This window comes from Ursus americanus, chromosome 1, assembly GCF_024610735.1.
Source record: "Ursus americanus isolate L20-20 chromosome 1, mUrsAme1.1.p, whole genome shotgun sequence".
NCBI lineage: Eukaryota > Metazoa > Chordata > Mammalia > Carnivora > Ursidae > Ursus > Ursus americanus.
The window spans coordinates 96,909,360-96,928,007 of record NC_142127.1 but is presented as its reverse complement, the minus strand read 5'-3'; the positions used below and the strand labels follow the sequence as shown (position 1 = coordinate 96,928,007).

At 42.1% G+C, this 18,648-nt stretch overlaps 1 protein-coding gene across 1 annotated transcript in view; it reads right to left on the bottom strand.

Moving 5' to 3' along the window:
• DAW1 (dynein assembly factor with WD repeats 1) overlaps positions 1-14,972 on the bottom strand; it is a 37,665-nt gene extending 22,693 nt beyond the window's left edge. The window contains exons 1-4 of the mRNA XM_045775325.2: positions 14,879-14,972; positions 7,323-7,395; positions 3,654-3,798; positions 2,225-2,283 (exon numbers count right to left, since the gene is read on the bottom strand). Coding sequence (XP_045631281.2) covers positions 2,225-2,283; positions 3,654-3,798; positions 7,323-7,395; positions 14,879-14,960 — 359 coding nt within the window. The 5' untranslated portion in view covers positions 14,961-14,972. The remainder of the gene's footprint in view (positions 1-2,224; positions 2,284-3,653; positions 3,799-7,322; positions 7,396-14,878) is intronic.
• Between the last annotated feature and the right edge of the window lie 3,676 nt (positions 14,973-18,648).

Below are 18,648 nucleotides of genomic sequence, written 5' to 3'. Positions count from 1 at the left end.
AAAAACAGCATCATTCTTCCCATTGGTCAGACCACAAAATCTTAACACCATCTTTGATTCCTCTCTTTCCCTCACATCCCACACACAATCTATTAGTAAATTCTGCTAGCCCAATCTCAAAACACACCCCTGGGGTGCCACTTCTCACCACGCTCCATTGCCTCCATCTCTTGCCTCAACAAATGAAACCATCTTCTAATGGGTCTTGGCTCACACAAGATCCTTACAGATCTATTTTCCACACTGAAACTGGAGTAAATTTTTTTTTTAACATTCTTTAGATGGCTTCCTAGCAATCTAGAGAAAGATCCAAACTTCTGCTCATGGCCCACAAGGCCAGCAGCACTGGCCGTCTCTGGAACTTCAGCTTTGCCCCAAAGCACACCCTGAGCCACCACACTGACCTCTTTGCTAGTCTCCGAAGAACTCGTTTTTGTTTTTCCTTTTAATACATGCTAGTTCTTCCGCCCATCTGGTTTATCCCCATCGTCCCCAGGACCTGGAACATGACTGGCACACTAGTAAGTGGAACATTTGCTTAAGATTCACAATCCTCTTACGTGACTATCCTACTACAGGAATAATTAGTATGTTGGCCTCTTAAATTTTAAAGAAAAATAATAGTATCTTAGTTATTCCTTAAATATTCCATTCAGAAAGATACTTCCTCAACACAGAAAAAAAATGCACAAAATTAGATAGCCAGTCTCTATGTCAAGTGGTAATGATAAAAGTTGAACACAAATCCTGAAATCAAAACTCAAATAAATGAAAGCGTTGACAAGGCAGTGTATCTTTGATTCTTCTCTTCTCTTGGCATTTCCTCTGAGCTTCCTCAGGGATGTAAACTGGCACAGTCGTGATGGAAAACAGGATGGTGGTTCCAAAAAAAATTTAAAAATAGAACTACCATATGATCCAGCAATCTCACTTCTGGGTACATATCCAAAAAACGAAATCAGAATCTCACAGAGCTCTCTGCACTCCCGTGTTCTTTGGAGCACTGATCACAGCAGCCAAGATATGGAAACAACATACATGTCCATCAAGGAATGAATGGAATATTAGTCACCCGTGAGAAAGAAGAAAATGCTGCCATTTGCAACAACGTGGATGAACTTGGAGGAGACTACGCTAAGTGAAATAAGCCAGACACAGAAAGACAAATATTGTCTGATCTCACTTGTATGTGGAATCTAAAAAAAAAAAAAGTCAAATTCATAGAAGCAGAGAGTAGAACGGTAGTCACCAGGGGCAGGGGGAGAAATGGAGAGACGTTGGTCAAAGAGTATAACGTTGCAGTTATGTGGGATGAGTAAGTCTAGAGATGCGATGTGCAGGCATGATGACTGTAGTTAATAAAACCGAACTAAATACTGGAAATATGCTGAAAGAATACATTTCAAGTGCTTTCTTCACACAAAAAAGTGGTAACTGTGAGGAGATAATATGTTAATTAGTCAATGGTAACAATTACTTCACGGTGTATACGTATGTCAAATCATGTCACCTTAAATATATACAAGTTTAATTTAAAAAAAGGAATTTTTACTCCATTGTTAAAAATTAGAAATAAAGAATAGAAATGGAAATAGAGAGATAAAGAGGCGGAGCGCAGAGGATTCTCAGGTCAGAGAAACTGCTCTGTGTGATACCTTAATGGCGGATCCCGGTCATTACACATTCATCAACCCCTAGATTGTATGGAAGCAAGAGTAACCCCTAATGTAAGCTATGAACTTTGAGTGACAATGATGTGTTTGTCAATGTAGGGCCATCAACTTTAAGAAATGCACAACTCTTTGGGGGAAGAAGACAAAGAGGGAATCTGACAGTGTTGGGGGGGAGGCCAGGTGTACATGGCAAATCTCTGTACCTTCTGCTCAATTTTGCTATAAACCTAAAACCACTATAAAAAATAAAGTCAAATAAATTTTCTAATAAATGTCTTTCATTTAAAATTTTTAAAATTTTAGAGGCACCCCAGGTGGTTTAGTCGGTTAAGTGCCTGCCTTCAGCTCAGGTCATGGTCCCGGAGTCCTGGGACTGGTCCCTGCACCCAGCTCCCCTTTCCAGGGAGAGTCTGCTTCTCCCTCTCCTTCTGCCCCTCCCCACCCCTGCCCTGCTCATGCTCTCTCTCTCTCTCGCTCTCTCAAATAAATAAATAAAATCTTTAAATAAATTAAAATTTTAAATTTTAAATAAATAAATTTGAGAATCTTACCAAGAGCCCGATTTATTAAGTGCAACATTAGTCAATGGCAGTATATGTGCTCTGAGAACCTTCAATGAAAGAAAACACAATTTGTTTTAAACTGAAAAAAATTAAGTTTAACTCATTAATTTTAACTTCAAACTAATGAAGACATTCAAGTGTGTCTTAATTATAAATAAATGGACAATAGTCACTATCTGAACAAATGAGAAAAAAATACATTGTGCCTTCAACCATTAAGACCAATAATACATTTGATAGTTACAAATAATTGCAAAAACATAAATGGATCTGTGTTTTCCATGAATTTGCTTTTAAGATAAATTACTGCTATTAAATAAGATATCAAATAACACTAATTTATAATATTTTCTTTTAAATACTGCACATGGTTTTGTACATATGCATGAATAGTATCCTAGAGCTCCTGTAGAGTCAGAATATGTCTTATTTTATTTATCTTACAATTCCTACATTGTCAAGCACATAGTGGATGCTTAATATTTATCAAATGAACATACGTAAACTGGATAGTCTGTTTATAGATAGAGTGATTGGCTAAGCTGGGGCAGTCCCTGTTATGTCTACTGTGGGAGTATAATTATTAATAGTGTCCCCTTTCACTATCAAAAATACTCCCTTTGGAGGATAAATTACAAGGTCATGGGAATTATGGAGCTCATATTTTAAGTTAAATAGTGCCACCTTCTGGAAAAAAAGAGATATTACAAGAAAATTTCTTCATCTTTGAATAATACATTGAAGGAATGACTACAAAAGATCGAATATTTTGTATCAAATAGAATATGTCAAGTATATAAATAATTATTACCTTTTCTTATAATTTTATTTAAATCATTAGAAGAAAACCAGTGTACTATGAAACAAGACTAAACTATTAAATATGGTTAAATAATTAACAAAAACTGTTTCTGAATAAGTGACTATATTTGTTATACTTTTACTTTAATCAGCAAAAACTATACAGAAAAATAGGTGTATTTACACTGCATTAAAATTATTACAGAAGTCATATCAATAAATAATTTGCTGAAATATAATTTAGTTCACCTGGAAGCAGAAAATATTAAGTATCGATATACTGTGAAATACAACTTCTTAATATTACTCCAACTGAAAAAAATAATTTTTCAATAAATTGAAACTACCTTAATGGTCATCCCTTAAATTTAACATTGTGAAGAAGAGCCAAACTTACTACAAATCATTCTTTAACTTCTCAAGAAATGAATGTTTGAATTTCACAGTCAGTCAATAAACAAACACTTGCTGAGACTTAGTCTCTGCAAATATATGCGGGAAAGAGGGAAGGAGAAAATATCATCTGTATTTTGTCTCAGATTGATAGGATACCAAGTATCTCACTGAAGTTCTTCTAGTTAGTTTAAAAAAAAAACCACACACACACACACATTACCTTAAAAAGATAAAATTTGTGGTTGCTGTGCTGTCTGAGTTTATCTTGTAATCTCTGTATTAAAAGCTTTACTTGGTCTGATTGTGAAGCTGTGATTAGAGGCTCTGCTTTCTGTATCTCTTCCACCAAGGCACTGACATCGGTGCTGAAATTCATACACACACAAAAAAGTTACTTTTTTCTATGTCGAAATTTGCATACAGACGCATTGCATGAAGACTTGCATTGCATTATGAAGCACATTTGTAAAATGTCAAAACACCATCAGCTTTACTAAGAAAATACAAATCAATAAAGAAATTGAGACCGTGGCTCATTTTCTTCAGAATGCCTCGTCATGAACCAAGACTTCTCCCACGGAAGATGTGCAAGGATTCAGATTTGCTCCCCTGAGAAGGCCAAGTGCATACTGGTTCTGAACGTGAGCTCTTTTATTTTCTTCCTCTTTCATCTCTTTCATGAACATATACAGAACGTTCCCAGTACCACTATACTTTTTATCTTACATACGCTCTCTTGTTTAATCCTGTAACAACCCACTGATTTAATGCTTTTATCATAATTACTTCAGAGATGAAGAAACTGAAGTTTGCAAAGGTGAAGTTTTATTTTTTAGGGAAAGAGAAAGTACCTAACCAAAAATGGACATTCAAAGAACAATGATGATTAATATTTCATATGGACTATCACATCGTCTTCTCCTAAAAAAATAAATCTCTTCTGAAAAGTACAGAGTCAAGGTTTCCCCCAGTATTCAACTAATCTGTAGCAATGCTGGTCAGTTTTGCTAGTCCAGAATAATGACTGTTCAAGACAGAGAATAACGTCTATAAACTAAAAGGCAGCCAACATAGGGTCATTTCGCAAACCATGTTGCAAACATGTACCAAGGATGCACTGCCCGTCCCGTCCCTTCAGGAACAGACTCATGGCCCTGCAGCGAGGGGGTTGCCGAGGCAGCCGACAGCCTCCAGCAGCAGCTCCTTCAGGACCCACCTCAGCACCGGAGCGCGGGGCACGTCCTCCTCCAGCAGCCCTCAGCCCGGGGCTGAACAGGTGCACAATGCGAGGGCCTGGTCATTCCAGCCTCGAGACGGACTCTCGCCAGGAGCTCTATCGGGAGCTCCCCTGTGGCCCAGCAGAGGCTTGTCGCATCTGCATCTTCATGGTCAATAGCTCCTCATGCCAGACTCTGCTTTGCGCCCTGTCACAGATGTCACTTCTCAATAACCTGTCACCCACCTACCTCTCCTCTCTCTGTCTGAACAGCTGCTTCCCAGAAATGCACACTCTGATAAGCAAGCCTCTCCTCTTCAGAAATAAACAGTTCCTGAGCCCCAGGCTGGGGGAAGCACTGAGCTAGAAGACTCCGCGTCCCACTAACATTTACCTTATTGTTGCTTAGGCACCAGGAGGGTGAGAGATACAGTCCCAGCTCTCAAGAAATACGATCTATTGGAATAGGAATGGATATTTAGAACAGAAATGAACCAGAGACAGTTTGGAATGATGACTTTGATAAATTCCAAGAGCGTCAGTTGTAGAAGGACTTACAGTTTCCTAAGACTTAAAAGGATGATAATGCCTCTTGGAAAGGTTTCCAACCATTGTTATAAATCAAAACAGATTGCCCAGCAAGATCTAAATCCACCAGCTATTTAATCTGTACGTCCCAGCCCTGTGGTATTCTAATTGCTCTTTTCCGATACGGTAACTCCAGTATGTCCCATATCATGCAAATGTTTCTATGTGCAGAATTTTTCCAGATTCTTGTGCACAAACAAAAGTAAGATCCATACGTTATTTTTTTTTTACTTGACATTTATAAACTACATAGTATGACTATATCTTAAGGATCCACACTTTTTAAAATATTAAATCTGTGTTTTTCTGCATCTCTAGCTGGAAGATATTCTCTCATATAAACATTCATCTGTGCCACTCATACGATGTTCTGTCTGGTATAAGTCATTTCTCAAACTAGACAACACATTCTCTGAGGTGGGGGTTAAGATTTTCTGTAGCCTCTCATCGACTCTAACCGAGAGCTCTGCGTGTCGAAGGTGCGAAAAACATCATTACGGACTCGATACATGAACGTCTAACAAAGGAACTTTCTCCATGCTGGCATCTTCAGTAATACGTGCCAGTTACAAAAACAACTGACAACGCTGACTTGATCCTAGACCTCGTCTTCACTGAAAATAAATAATACAATGACTTGTAGATGAAATCCAATGCCACTTTCTTTACCATTGTTTATTCTTTGATTAAAAAATAAACAATTGAGTACCTTCTTTTTTTAAAAGATTTTATTTATTTGAGAGAGAGAGAGCATGGGGGGGAGGAGGGTGAGAGGGAGAAGCAGACTCCCCGCTGAGCAGGGAGCCCCACACAGGACGTCCCAGGATCACGACCTGAGCTGAAGGCAGTCGCTCAATCAACTGAGCCACCCAGGTGCCCCAACTGAGTACCTTCTCTGTGTGGTCACTTGCAACAAGAAGAGGATTCAACCTTAACCACCACCATCCGAGCCACACTCTGTCCTCACCCTCAGACAAGCTCCAGACCTCTCGAGTGGCTGCAGCTCTGACGAGCCAGGAGGCTGTTGAGACTCATTCTAAAACTCGAGAGTGGCTCGTCTACTGTTTAACTGTGGTTATGTGAGAGGTCCCTTTGCTGTCAGTCTCTGCTCCCCTTCCCCCTAATCACGACAAAGGAGAAGGACAGTCACAATGGAAAGTCACTTATTTTGTTGGGTCAACAGCCCTGAAACACATATTGTAGTATTTTTGTTCAATTTTAAAACTTTCTTCCACTCAAAATACCTTTACCTTATCTGAAAATGGGCTTCTGCAGACTAATCTGATTCTGTCTCTGGAAGTGGAGCTTTGCCTAGGGTTTCTTTATTTAATTTAATTTTATTTTTTTCAGTTTTGCATAGGATTTCCTAAAGGGAATGAATTCTGGGCAGTACGATCTCACAAGAGGATTTCCTAACTCTGCCTCGTGACAATTAATGAGGAGGATGGAATGCAGTCAGCCCCATGAGGTGTTTATCTGCCAGGAAAGTAACAGGCTCAGTAGAATTCTTAAAACTCCAATAACCAGCATTCCTCAAAAATGTGAAGGTCATCAAAAAGTAGAAGTCTGAGAGCCCGTCTTCGCCACAAGGAGACGGAGGAGACTTGACAATGAACTGTAATGTGGGATCTTGGAAGAGGAAAAGATAATAGGCAAAAAACAAGGAAAATTAATAAGATACGGTCTTTCGTTAGTAAGAACGTTTCAGTACTGGTTCATTACTTAGGACCAATGTACCACACTAATCTATGATGTTAATAATAGGGGATGCAGGGCATGGAGCATGGGGAACTCCTTCTTCACAACTTTCTAGAACTATTCTAAAGTAAAAGATTAAAAACAACAACAGGTCTATTTAGGACGAAAAAAGGGCAGACTGATGATCCTTTTCCCATCTCCTCCTCACCCAGCAAGACGCTTAAGCGGAACTCACTGAAGCAAGCAGGAGATAAGACAGCACAGAACGTTGTTCTAGCAACGTATCGTCTGAGTTCATGCAGCTCATCCACACGTCACCTTGTGTCAGCGTTTTCCAGTAAAAAATCCGGGTATGAAACCCAGGTTGCATTGCGCAGCTAATTTTACCTGGAACTGAGGTTGAGCAAATCTATCGATTTGGTCTTCAATTCTCCACTCTTTTCATATTCCAACATAATTCCTATAAAAATAAGCAAACGTTATAAAACACTTAGGATGATAACCAATGTCAAAAGCTAATCCACTTTGCCATAATTTTTTTATTTCTGTTTCTTAATTTTTTTAAATTTCTCGGCATAAAACGTAGGCAGTGGTGTCTGATTCTAAAACAAGATTGTGTGAATTCACTTTCCCCTAGTCCTTCCTCTAAATACAGCTACATACCCTTGAAGTTATTCAACAAGCAAGGCTAAAATAATTGAAGGTTGGGTAGAGGGTAGACTGACTAGAGGCCTCAGGACTTGAGCAATGACAGTGTATTGAGTTCCCTGGGTTTTCTTTTTACCTCCCATATACCCCGAAACTGGAAACCAGAGCAACTTGCAGTCTGGAACCACCAAAAAGCATAGACAACAAAAACCAAGCAACAGCAAAGCTTGCTCTCTGTGGCCAAAGGACCAGACAAAGGAAAGTCAGACAAAGAACTAATGGAACCCTAAGCCCTGCTCCACAACTGGGGCTCCTTAGGCAGTCTGATTCCCCAGTGGAAGGAAGCCGTGGGCTGTCCCAGTCCCCCGCAAAACTGGGCCCCAGCAGTACTCTGATCTGCTTGCAGCAGCCCTGCAACAAAGCCGCAGACCTCTTCAGCACCCTCAGCTAAGGCCCCCAGGGGCCATCTAATCTGTCCACAGCAGCCACAGGGAAGTCCCAGGATCACTCAGACACCATTCCACACCCAAGTTATTGTGGGCAGCCTCATCCACCTGCAAAAGGGGCAGCAGTGAAGTCCTGGGATATCGCGGACCCCACTTCACAACCAGGCACCGAAGCAGTGTCTTCCTGCCTTTCAGCCAGTGGTGTCACCAGGCCTAGAGTCATGTTCCGTACATGCCCCTCCCCCAGAAGGTCACTCACCAGAGCAGGCATACTGAGAAGATGGAGACAAAGGAAGAAAAATGATAGACCACTGAGTTCCAGGCATGTGGATATCTCGCCTGTACCTCAAACAAGTCCAGGATCTTCCCCTTGATCCTGCTTCTCCTACAGAGCTTGTTTCCCAGTGTCAGACATCACCACTCATTCAACTGCACAGCTACAATCTCGGGAGGAATTCATCTCAACCCAGTCATGTCGTGTGACACGGCCTTGGCACAACCTAAGTAGGTAAACCCAAGCAGCCGTTAGGTAACAAAGTATAACGTTTTAGAACCAAAAAATCATTCCATCCACTTTTAATCACCAGGACACCAGGACATAGCAGGCAAATAACTGTAACTAAAAGGCTAGTTCGGTATAGTTTTATTTTGGTTCTTTTCCCCAAGAAGTGATCCTTTCATATCAAAGACTTTAAACCACACTCTAGTCTAAAAAGAAAACTTACAAAGAAAAAAAAGCAAGGATCAGTGGAGAGCCAACCACTGTAAGTACTGTTATTCCCTTAGAGTACAAATTGGCTTCTTGTTCCACATTAACCTTTTCAATAAAACATGTAAAAATCTTTTTAAAAAACTATTTAGATGCCACATGTTCTAGAAAGGATTTAAGAGGGCTTAGAAAAAGTAAATAGAATACAAAAAGCTATGATCAGAAGTATATAAGAATTAGATACATTGACAAGGGAAGATTCAAGTAAAGGAAAGATCACTTCTATGATTGCATTGAACACCTAAATATAAAATTAACAAGAAATGTGCAAGGTCTAGCTGTACTATGGGATGAAAAAGAAAATTGTGGTAAATGGAGACACACATTTCTAGATGAGAAAATGTAATATTATAAACATGTCAAATCTATCTATGAATTGAAATTATTATAATTAGTTTATTTTTTGGAATTTGAAAATTCACCATATATTATAACAAACTGTAAAACAATAAAATGTGACTTAAGTTTTAAAAATAAACTGACAGTAGGGGCACCTGGGTGGCTCAGTCGTTAAGTGTCTACCTTCGGCTCAGGGCGTGATCCCAGCGTTCTGGGATCGAGCCCCACATCAGGCTCCTCTGCTATGAGCCTGCTTCTTCCTCTCCCACTCCCCCTGCTTGTGTTCCCTCTCTCGCTGGCTGTCTCTATCTCTGTCAAATGAATAAATAAAATCTTTTAAAAATAAATTAATTAAATAAAATAAAAATAAAAATAAACCGACAGTAGTATTTTAAATTAATGGGGAAAAATAAATTATCCAATAAATAATGATGTAATAATCAGTTGGATTTTGGAAAAATTCATAATATTGGATTTCTACCACACAATATACAAAAATATATTCTAGGTTGATTAGAGATTTTAATATTAAAGTATAAAATGGTCAAAATAATAGAACATATTTACATCTTAGTGTAAGTACATGTTGTGAAACTCAACGCCTAAAAACAAAAATTGATGCATTTGTCTGAAATAAATTTGAAGCTTCTAAAAAGGAGAAGTTAGCATAGACTTAAAGACAAATGATAATCAGCAAAAAAAAAAAAGTTCAACTGTAAGTACAAAGCTCAAAGAACTTAATATAAAGAAGTCTAAAAATGATTTTCAAAAAGAAAATGGACAAAAGGCAGGAATAGTCAATTTACAAACAGAGAGGGACAATGGTCAATAAACAGACCAAAATAAAATGTTCCCAACTCCATTAAAAGAAAAACAAAACACGGGGCGCCTGGGTGGCACAGCGGTTAAGCGTCTGCCTTCGGCTCAGGGCATGATCCCAGTGTTATGGGATCGAGCCCCACATCAGGCTCCTCTGCTATGAGCCTGCTTCTTCCTCTCCCACTCCCCCTGCTTGTGTTCCCTCTCTCGCTGGCTGTCTCTATCTCTGTCGAATAAATAAATTAAATCTTTAAAAAAAAAGAAAAACAAAACACAACAAGGATATAATTTTGACTCATCAGAATAGCAAAGATGGCAGAGACTGATAATATTAAATATTAGCAAGGCTGAGGAAATAGGCATCCTCAGTGTTGGCAGACATGCAGGTGGCTCCTTTCCAGGAGCCATCACACCTTCAGTGGGTTGAGCATGATCTTAGCTGTCCTTTTATGTATTTTTCAGAATTTTTAAAAAAGTAAATATTACTTTTATGATAGAAAAACGTAAGAGAAAAATTAGAAGGTGGAGGCAAAGGAAGAAAAATGATAGAGATTAACATTATTAACATGTAAACTCCAGAAGATCAAGAGCAAGATCCCCATAAGGTTATTCAAACACTCAAATGACATACAAAGTTTCTATCAGCTTAAGGTATCGCCATCATTAAGGACTGCTTCTTTCCTGTCCTATAATTTTACGTATTTTGCATTATATAAAAGAGTACTCAATACGTACTATTTATTCCTGAAGAAAATAGGCATTCGATAAATAGTTGAGTAAATAAATGATGTGTAAACAATGAGTAAATTATATCATCCTAATCTGTAACTCAGAGGAAGGTGGGAAAGAATTAGCAATTGACAGCTCACATACCATAATCTAATATCCCAAGGAAATGCGCTAAATAACTTAAGCAAATTCACCAAATTCTGCGCTCTTTTTTCATAACTACCTTGTTTCTTATAAAACAAAAAACGTTAGAAGTCTTTAAGATGACTACCAAAAATTAGTTGGGTTGCTATACAAATGGATCTAGAAAACAAAGTACAAAATCTGAAACCTGTGCGTTGGACTGTTCCATTGTTACAAACATCAAGGTCCAATGCTCCCCCTTCCCATGAGCACCAAGCTGCAGTATGAGGCAGAGGCGGGGTCATGCACACGGAAGACCAGAAGCAGAAAATAGACAACGAGGCTCCCAGGAGCACATGCTGTTCTTCACTGACTCTTTCCCACAGTATCTTAATGTTCTCCATCTGCCCCGGTCGTGAATTTTTGTGCAGTAGGTATGATTCCCAAAAACACTTAAGTAAGAAGTTGCTCCCCCCCACCCCAAATTCTGCAATGTACTATAAGGCTAAGCTTCAAAAGATGTGAGTGTTCCATACTCTGATCACATTCAACCAACAGAGACCTTTAAAGTGCTCAAAATATTAACTAGTCTAATTAATGTTTATTTCACTCCTTCTCATGGCCCAAAAACCTAGAGGCTACACACGAGAAGTAAAAGACAAAGACTGTCATGCCTGAGTCAGTTGAAAAGCATGTATGCAACACCCACTCTTCACAAAGCGAAGAGCTTATGAATTAATGAATGAGATAAAAAGAGAATGTCCATGGTTGATTGACCCTATTACTGCCATGTACCTTTAGGAGGGAGAGGGACAATTCCATGGATGCCAACAGTGGAATGCTCCTTACCTAAATGCTACTCAAAAGAAAGGAGGAGGACTGAAATCTGGGGATTAAGAGATTAAACAAAACTTCAGAAGGGATAAAGGTAACACAAGAATGATTCAGTGGTGAGTGATTTTTTTCCTACTTGATAATGTTATTTTGACACCCACCTGCTATTCAGTGGTACCTTGGAAACTTCCATATAATGTATGGCTCACCAAAGACTAGAATTCAGAAATTAAGCGTCTAACATGCTAAGTGATATGACTTCATTATAAGATAAACATTAAGGCAAGTGTTAAGTCTAAAGCCTTATGGAACGAGAGGTTGCCGCTGGAACCCTGGGCTTTCAGAGCTGGAGCAAATCTTACAGATCATCTGTCTGACCTATTCCAATTTCAGGAGGAGCTCTGGGCGTTCTACTCAACACACATCATCTCATTAAACTCATTCGTTTATTCCACAAATATCTGAGTGCCTCCTTATTGACCAGTCTGTCTACTCTAAGTGCTAAAGACAGGGTAGTAAACAAAATAGACCAAGTCCAGAACTTCATGACGCTTTTATTCTAAGTGGGGGTGACTAAGCGAAATAAGTAAGTAAAATTGTGGTACGTTGAACTGAGGTAGTGCTAGGAAAAAACAAAGCAGCAGAGAATGCTATGAAATATCTTGAGGAGAAGTTGGAAATTGTAGAAATTCTAGAAAGGGAGGCTTGACTTTACTCGCTTTACTTACCTTTAAGTACAGAGCCAGAAAACGTGAGAATGCTGGCTATGCAGATGTCCAGGGAAGATTCTTCCAGGCGAAAAGAGTAGCAAGTGCAGAGACCCTGAGCGGAGGCATGCCCAGCCCATCCAAGCAAAACCAAGAACAGCAGTGTGGCTGGAGGGGAAGCAGGGTGAAGCACCCTGTAGGGCCTTGGAGATGAGGGCCTTGGAGATCATGGCCCTTTTGTTTTAAGTGAAATGAAAAGCCCCTGGAGAGCTCAAGCGTAAGAGTGACGTGATCAGATTTACGTTCTCGCAGTCATCCTGCTGCCATGTTGAAAATACACAGAAGGGGAACAAGGGTGGAAGCTCCAGCAATAGAAATCATGGTAGCCACTGCTGTGGGGGTGAAACTGCTGAATCCTGTGAGCTGGCGGGATCTGTTACTGGACCCAATGTGGTGTATGCAAGATGGGAGAAAAGGATGAGTCCAAGGTTCGGGCTTGGGCAAGTGAAGGAATGGAGCTGCTGTTGACTGAGACGAGAGACCATAGGATGCCCCGTATGAGACGCCCATTGCATATCCAAATGAACAATCAGGCGGGCCATGAGGTACTCGGGGCTACTCCCTCGGGTTTTTAAACCTGGAGAATGGATGAGATCACCTAACCGATGAGGATAGAGAAGTCCAAGGACAGAGCTCTGGGACACTCCAATATCGAAGATCAGAAGGAAGAGAAGCCAACAAGATGGATGAAGAAGGAGTGACCATAAAGCAGGATTAAAAAACAGTGCATCCTGGGAGCCAAAGGACAGAGCAGTGAAATCCATCAAACGCTGCTGTCAGGTCAGGAGAGGAAGGCTAGAGAGGCAGCCAGTGGATTGAGTGATGTTGAAGGTCATTGAGGATCTTGAAGAGTGCAGTTTCAGTGGAGCCATGAGGGTGAAAACAGGAGTGAGTCCAAGACAGAAGAGAGAAGAGAAATGGGGACACTGTTCTTCCAAGGAGGTTTGCTCTGAAGGGAAAGAGATAAATGGGAGAGTAGCTTCAAAGGGTCAGTAGATGGGCAAGATGGGGGTTAATATCACCATGTGACTTGATGATTGAAACGCCGTGATGGATTGAAACAAAATGTGTATACGGTGAGAGCCAGTTATTATGATCCCAGAGCTCATCTTCCTAACCTACACTGCACAGCAAAGGGATGAATGAAAGCCAGTCATTCACGTATCAGTCTATTTATGGGAACCACCACCAACCTACACCAAGCACAGCCAAAGTAAAGTTGTGAATGCTTCGAGAGAACAAGCTATTTACAATTTTCTATGTGCTACCTCTCACATCTAGAGCCTTTCATGCTATTTTAACTGTAATTCTAAGAGGGAGGAAATGCGTTATAATTTTACTACAAATGTTAACTTCACATTGATGAGAGTTGCTGCCAGGCCTTCCCTTGCAGGGAGGCCCAGACTTCTCATCCTGCAAGGATACTTGGTCATCTACTGCTTTGTGGCAAGTTGTGCAGACTTTTATATTTTATATTCTTCTTATTTTTATTTATTTTTCTTGAAGATTTTTAAAATTTATTTACTTGAGAGACAGAGAGAGCACAAGCAGGGGGAGCAGCAGGCAGAGGGAGAGATAGAAGCAGGCTCCTCGCTGAGCAGGGAGCCCCAGGTGGGGCTCCATCCCAGGACCCTGGGATCACGACCTGAGCCCAAGGCAGACACTTAACCGACTGAGCCACCCAGGCGCCCCTGTTCTTCTTATTTTTAAAGTGAGTTCTAAATTGGAACCAAGAGTTCCGTCCTTATTTCTGTACCTAATGAGCTGGGCGACCAGTGGGCTTCACTCATTCTTCAAAGGTGACCATGTCCTCACCTATGAAACGAGACAACTAGACAAGTTTACCCCACTCTAAAACCGCAGCGTTCTGTGGGCGTATTTTGAAATTCCTGAACTCATTGGAATCAAGGACTGTGACCTTCAAGCTTAGAGCCCGGGGCACAGAGCGCCTGGTGGCAGGCCCTCAATAAAGGGTGGGTCAACTGATATGCGTGGTCTGGAATGCGGACACTCAATTAATATGCTTTGTTGCATATGCATTTTCCTTTTCATACTCAACACATCTTGACGTTATCATTCTGTTATGTTTAAAATAAAAAGCAGTGTGGTCCTTGTCCTTCCGGAAACCAATCTCTTGGGACATCACCAATCACCACCTCTCCCTTCCCATCTGCCACATCCCTAACTAGTCAGAAAAGCATTATAACTCAGCAACTTCAACGTTTAAAGAATTCCTAAAAAAAAAAAATCACTTTGAATGTTTCGAGCAACAGTGTCCAGCAACCAAAGAAGCGAGGGCCCATGTTGGGAAGCACCCAGCTTCCTGCCCCCCACTGGATCACCCACTAGGGGACCCGCCCCCGCCCCGCCCACTCCGCACCTCGAGTCCCCGTACCCTCCTCCGTCCCGGAGCCTCCCAGGACCAGAGCCAAGAACCCCACGGCAGGACGGACGAGGCCCGGCCGGTACCTGGCGGGTAATACCGGAGCAGGAGGCTCTTGAGCTTCATTTTCTCCTTCCCAGACCCCTGGTCAACGCTCTTCGTAGCCATGGAAACGGCCAAACAGCAGTGGGGCTTTGGCGCGCATGCGCGGGCTTCCAGGGCGCGGAGCTGGGCGTGCAGGCTTGGCAGGGGCGGTCTGCGGCGGGGGCGACCCCGGGCGGGACTGGGGTGGGGGGGGGGCGTCGGTCCGGCGAGGCGGGCCCAGGGAGCGCGCCCTGCCCCTGCTGGCGTCCGCACCGGCCTGCTTGTTCCCAGGGGCGGACGGGGACTCCAGGGCGCGTCGCCGAAGAGAGCGCGGCCACCCCCACTCCCGCCACCCGAATCTGCCCGGTCGGTGCCTGGGCTGGGCAGGGACGGGGGGCCCTCGCGTCCCTATGTTGGGGTGACCTCCCAAGGGGCGAGGCGCGGCCGGGGAGCGCGAGGTGCGGGCCGCGCGTACTGTGGCCCTGGAGTTCCCAAGGAGGAGGGGCGGGAGAAAAAAACCCTCCGGGTTACCATTCCGGCCTCTCCCTGTGCCCGGTCCCTGTCCCTGTCCCCACAAAAGAATTAGGACCACAGCGTCAGAGGCTGTGCAGTAGCTGAGCTTGCCGGATACACCTGTAGCCATAGAGACTAACAGAGGCTTGAGTTGTGCACCATTTCTTCCCGCCCCTCTCATGGATGAGACAACCTAGAGTCAGAACAAGTGAGAACCCCCCCAGCTAGCCCCCCAGCTAGGGAGCCACGAGGCGGGATGGGAAGGCAGGTGTGTCAGAAGCCTGTCACCTGGAGCCCACACGGTACTGTCCGCCCAGGGTTGAAGGCTTTCCCGAGCTTTTTGTGGCCTGTTCTGCTTCTTGCCAGAATCAATTCTTTGCCTGCCAAGTCCAGTTCCCACGAGGAAGACTGGCCGGGAAGAATCCGTGGGGCCAGACTGTCCATTTCCTTTAAGGAATTTGGCCTAAATTCCTAAGTCGGAATTTCCCCAAAGGTAAACACTTCCTGTGTTGTCTTCGCAACTGTGGGCCACCTCTCGTAGCCTCCATGCCCCCATAAGGAAAAGTTTTCCTTAAGTTCTTACCATTTCTCCAAATCGACTCACTTATTTTACTTCACGTTTTTAAATGCAAACTTGAAAGAAAACTGTTGTTAATCTTGTATATTGGAATATTACCCAATTTTCAATGAGAAGCAGCAGGTAACTATAAAAATAAATGTGATTTTTTAAATGCTATGGCATGACCGTATGCTATTGCTTACCAGAGACTAAGAACCAAAGGCTTTACCTTTCTTTAAAAAAAAAAAAAAAATGACAGAAAAATCATCAACTATTTGACATTTTCAAGACAGCCCAGCTGTCTTGAAAGTAGAAAGAAAGCTGAACCTTTCTACTTTATGTGCTCAGAAGGTTGGAGAGATCACTGAAATGGGAGAGCCTTTGCTACTTACTATGTGATACAATTAAGCCTAATACAAATGGGAAGCACATAAAAATCATAGCATCCCACACTTGGGAAACAGAAAGATGAAATCTAAGATTCTTTCTAGCTCAAAGTTTCCCCGAAACATTAAGCCTCTGGAAAAGGTTTAAGTAGGGAAAGGCTAAGAGGTCATCTGTAGAAACAAGGAAGACTTGGGGCACCTGGGTGTCTCAGTCAGTTAAGCGTTGGACTCTTGGTTTCCGCTCAGGTCATGATCTCAGGGTCATGGGATGGAGCCCCACCTTGGGCTCCTGCTCCGCGTGAAGTTGGCTTGAGATTCTCCCTCCCTCCCTTTGTCCCTCCCCCAGCTCGCTCACTCTCTCTCAAATAAAATAAATAAAATCTTAAAAAAAATAAATAAGGAAGTCTTTAGCAGATTTTGTTCACCCATTTTTTGTTTATGCTTGTGACATTTTAAGCGAAGACTTCGGAAAAATAGTAATTTTACAATGGAGAAATCTGGTAGACACCATTTACTGTGGGATCGAAGCTAACATCCCAAACGTAGGGACAAACTGACATTCCTACCTCCTATTACAGGGCAATGACGAGGACACAGCAATTCTCTGGAATTCCTGCCTGCAAAGCATTATCAGTCTCCAATCATGAGGAAACATCAGGACAACCCAAATTGAAGAAATTATACAAAATAACTGTTAAGGTCGGGGAAGTAAAAGACTGAAAACTGCTTCAGATGAAAGGACACTAAAGACAAAGAACAATTAAATGCACTGAGTGATCCTGGGTCCTGAACCAGGAAGTAAATTAGCTATGAAGGACATGATTGGGACAATTGGATGAGACATTGTGGTTTAGATTATATTGATACTAGACCAATATTAAGTTTCCTGATTTTGGTCATTGTACCGTGGTTACATATGACAATGTCCTTGTTCTTAGTAAAAATACACTGATTTATTTAGAGATAAAGGGGTATGATATCTGCAATCAACTTTCAAATGGTTTTGAAAATTTTATATTTATGTGTAGATGTGTGTGTGTGTGTGTGTGTGTGTGTGTGTGTGTGTGTGTGTGTGTGTTTGGATAGGTGGGTGGATAAGAAACAATAAAGCCAGTGAGAAAAAAATGTTGAATCCAGCTAGGCAAAGGGCTCCCTTTGAGAAGTTCCTTATCCTACTCTTGCAACTTCTCCATAAGTTTGAAATTACTACAAAATGAAAAGTGGCCTTTGTTTTCCACAGAACAAGCCAAGCTTCAGAATGTTCCAGGATACAGATAACAACCACAGAACCAACTGGCTCCATGTTTGTTAAGAGAGCCCCAAGTTCAAGTTCACTCCCTGTTTCACCCCTAAGTCCACCTCCACCTTCCTCTAGTTATGAGACCAAGAGCCTCCACCACTGTTACCTATCCTTCACCACTCCCTCCGTTTCCAAGAGTTCCTGAGCTTCCTAAGTGGCTCTTGTCCTTCTGTTCCAGGTAAAGGATTTCTCCTACTCCCTTAAACCAAACTTTAACAGGTTGTCCTTTTGCTTCTTAAAAAACAATTCCAGCTCTGCAGCTTTTGACATCGTTCCCTTGGCTAGAAGAGTTTAAGCCAAGCTCTTCCACATAAGTTAGAGAACTTCCTCACTACCTCCATGTCACATCCAGAAGCCTCTTTACCAACTCTGGGGCACAGGCACTTGGGATTGAGGTCCCACCTTCCCACAGCCCATGCCCACCCGGGGTCAGCAGCCCTCACCTCTGTCTTTGCTTGGAAATCATTTGTCTGGATATTGAAGCACCTTGACTGTTCCAAAGTTCTCTCACACTTTCTCCCTAACACCTGGATACTCTCTGCTGATAGGATTCCTAGTGTTCCGACTTGACAGCCCAGAATCCTGTCACAAGCACCCAGTGTAAGTCCCCTCTCCCCCCTTTATGGGAGGCGGTAGACTTGCATGCAAATGAAGTGGTGATCCAAAGAGAAGTAAGCAGAGTTCAGGAGTGTAGGCAGATTTCTCTTCTGGCCTTGGCTTACACTGAGGTTAAAGCTATGCTTAATTGACTCACCATTTACTCATTCCTGGAACGTGCTGCATGAATCTCTCAACCTGAGTAAGTGTCTATTTCATGCTAACCCACCCCCAGGGCAGAGCCATTAGCCATGAATGATGTACAGAAATCTGCAAAAACAAAACTCCTACATTGCCCAAGTGATGGGTGCTCATCTCAGTGTCTGGCAGACTTGGTATGACTTCCTCGCAGGGCCCCTCTAGAGACCTTCCTAAAAGTCCTATCATACTTTCCATCAGTTCCTGCCATTCTGTGTT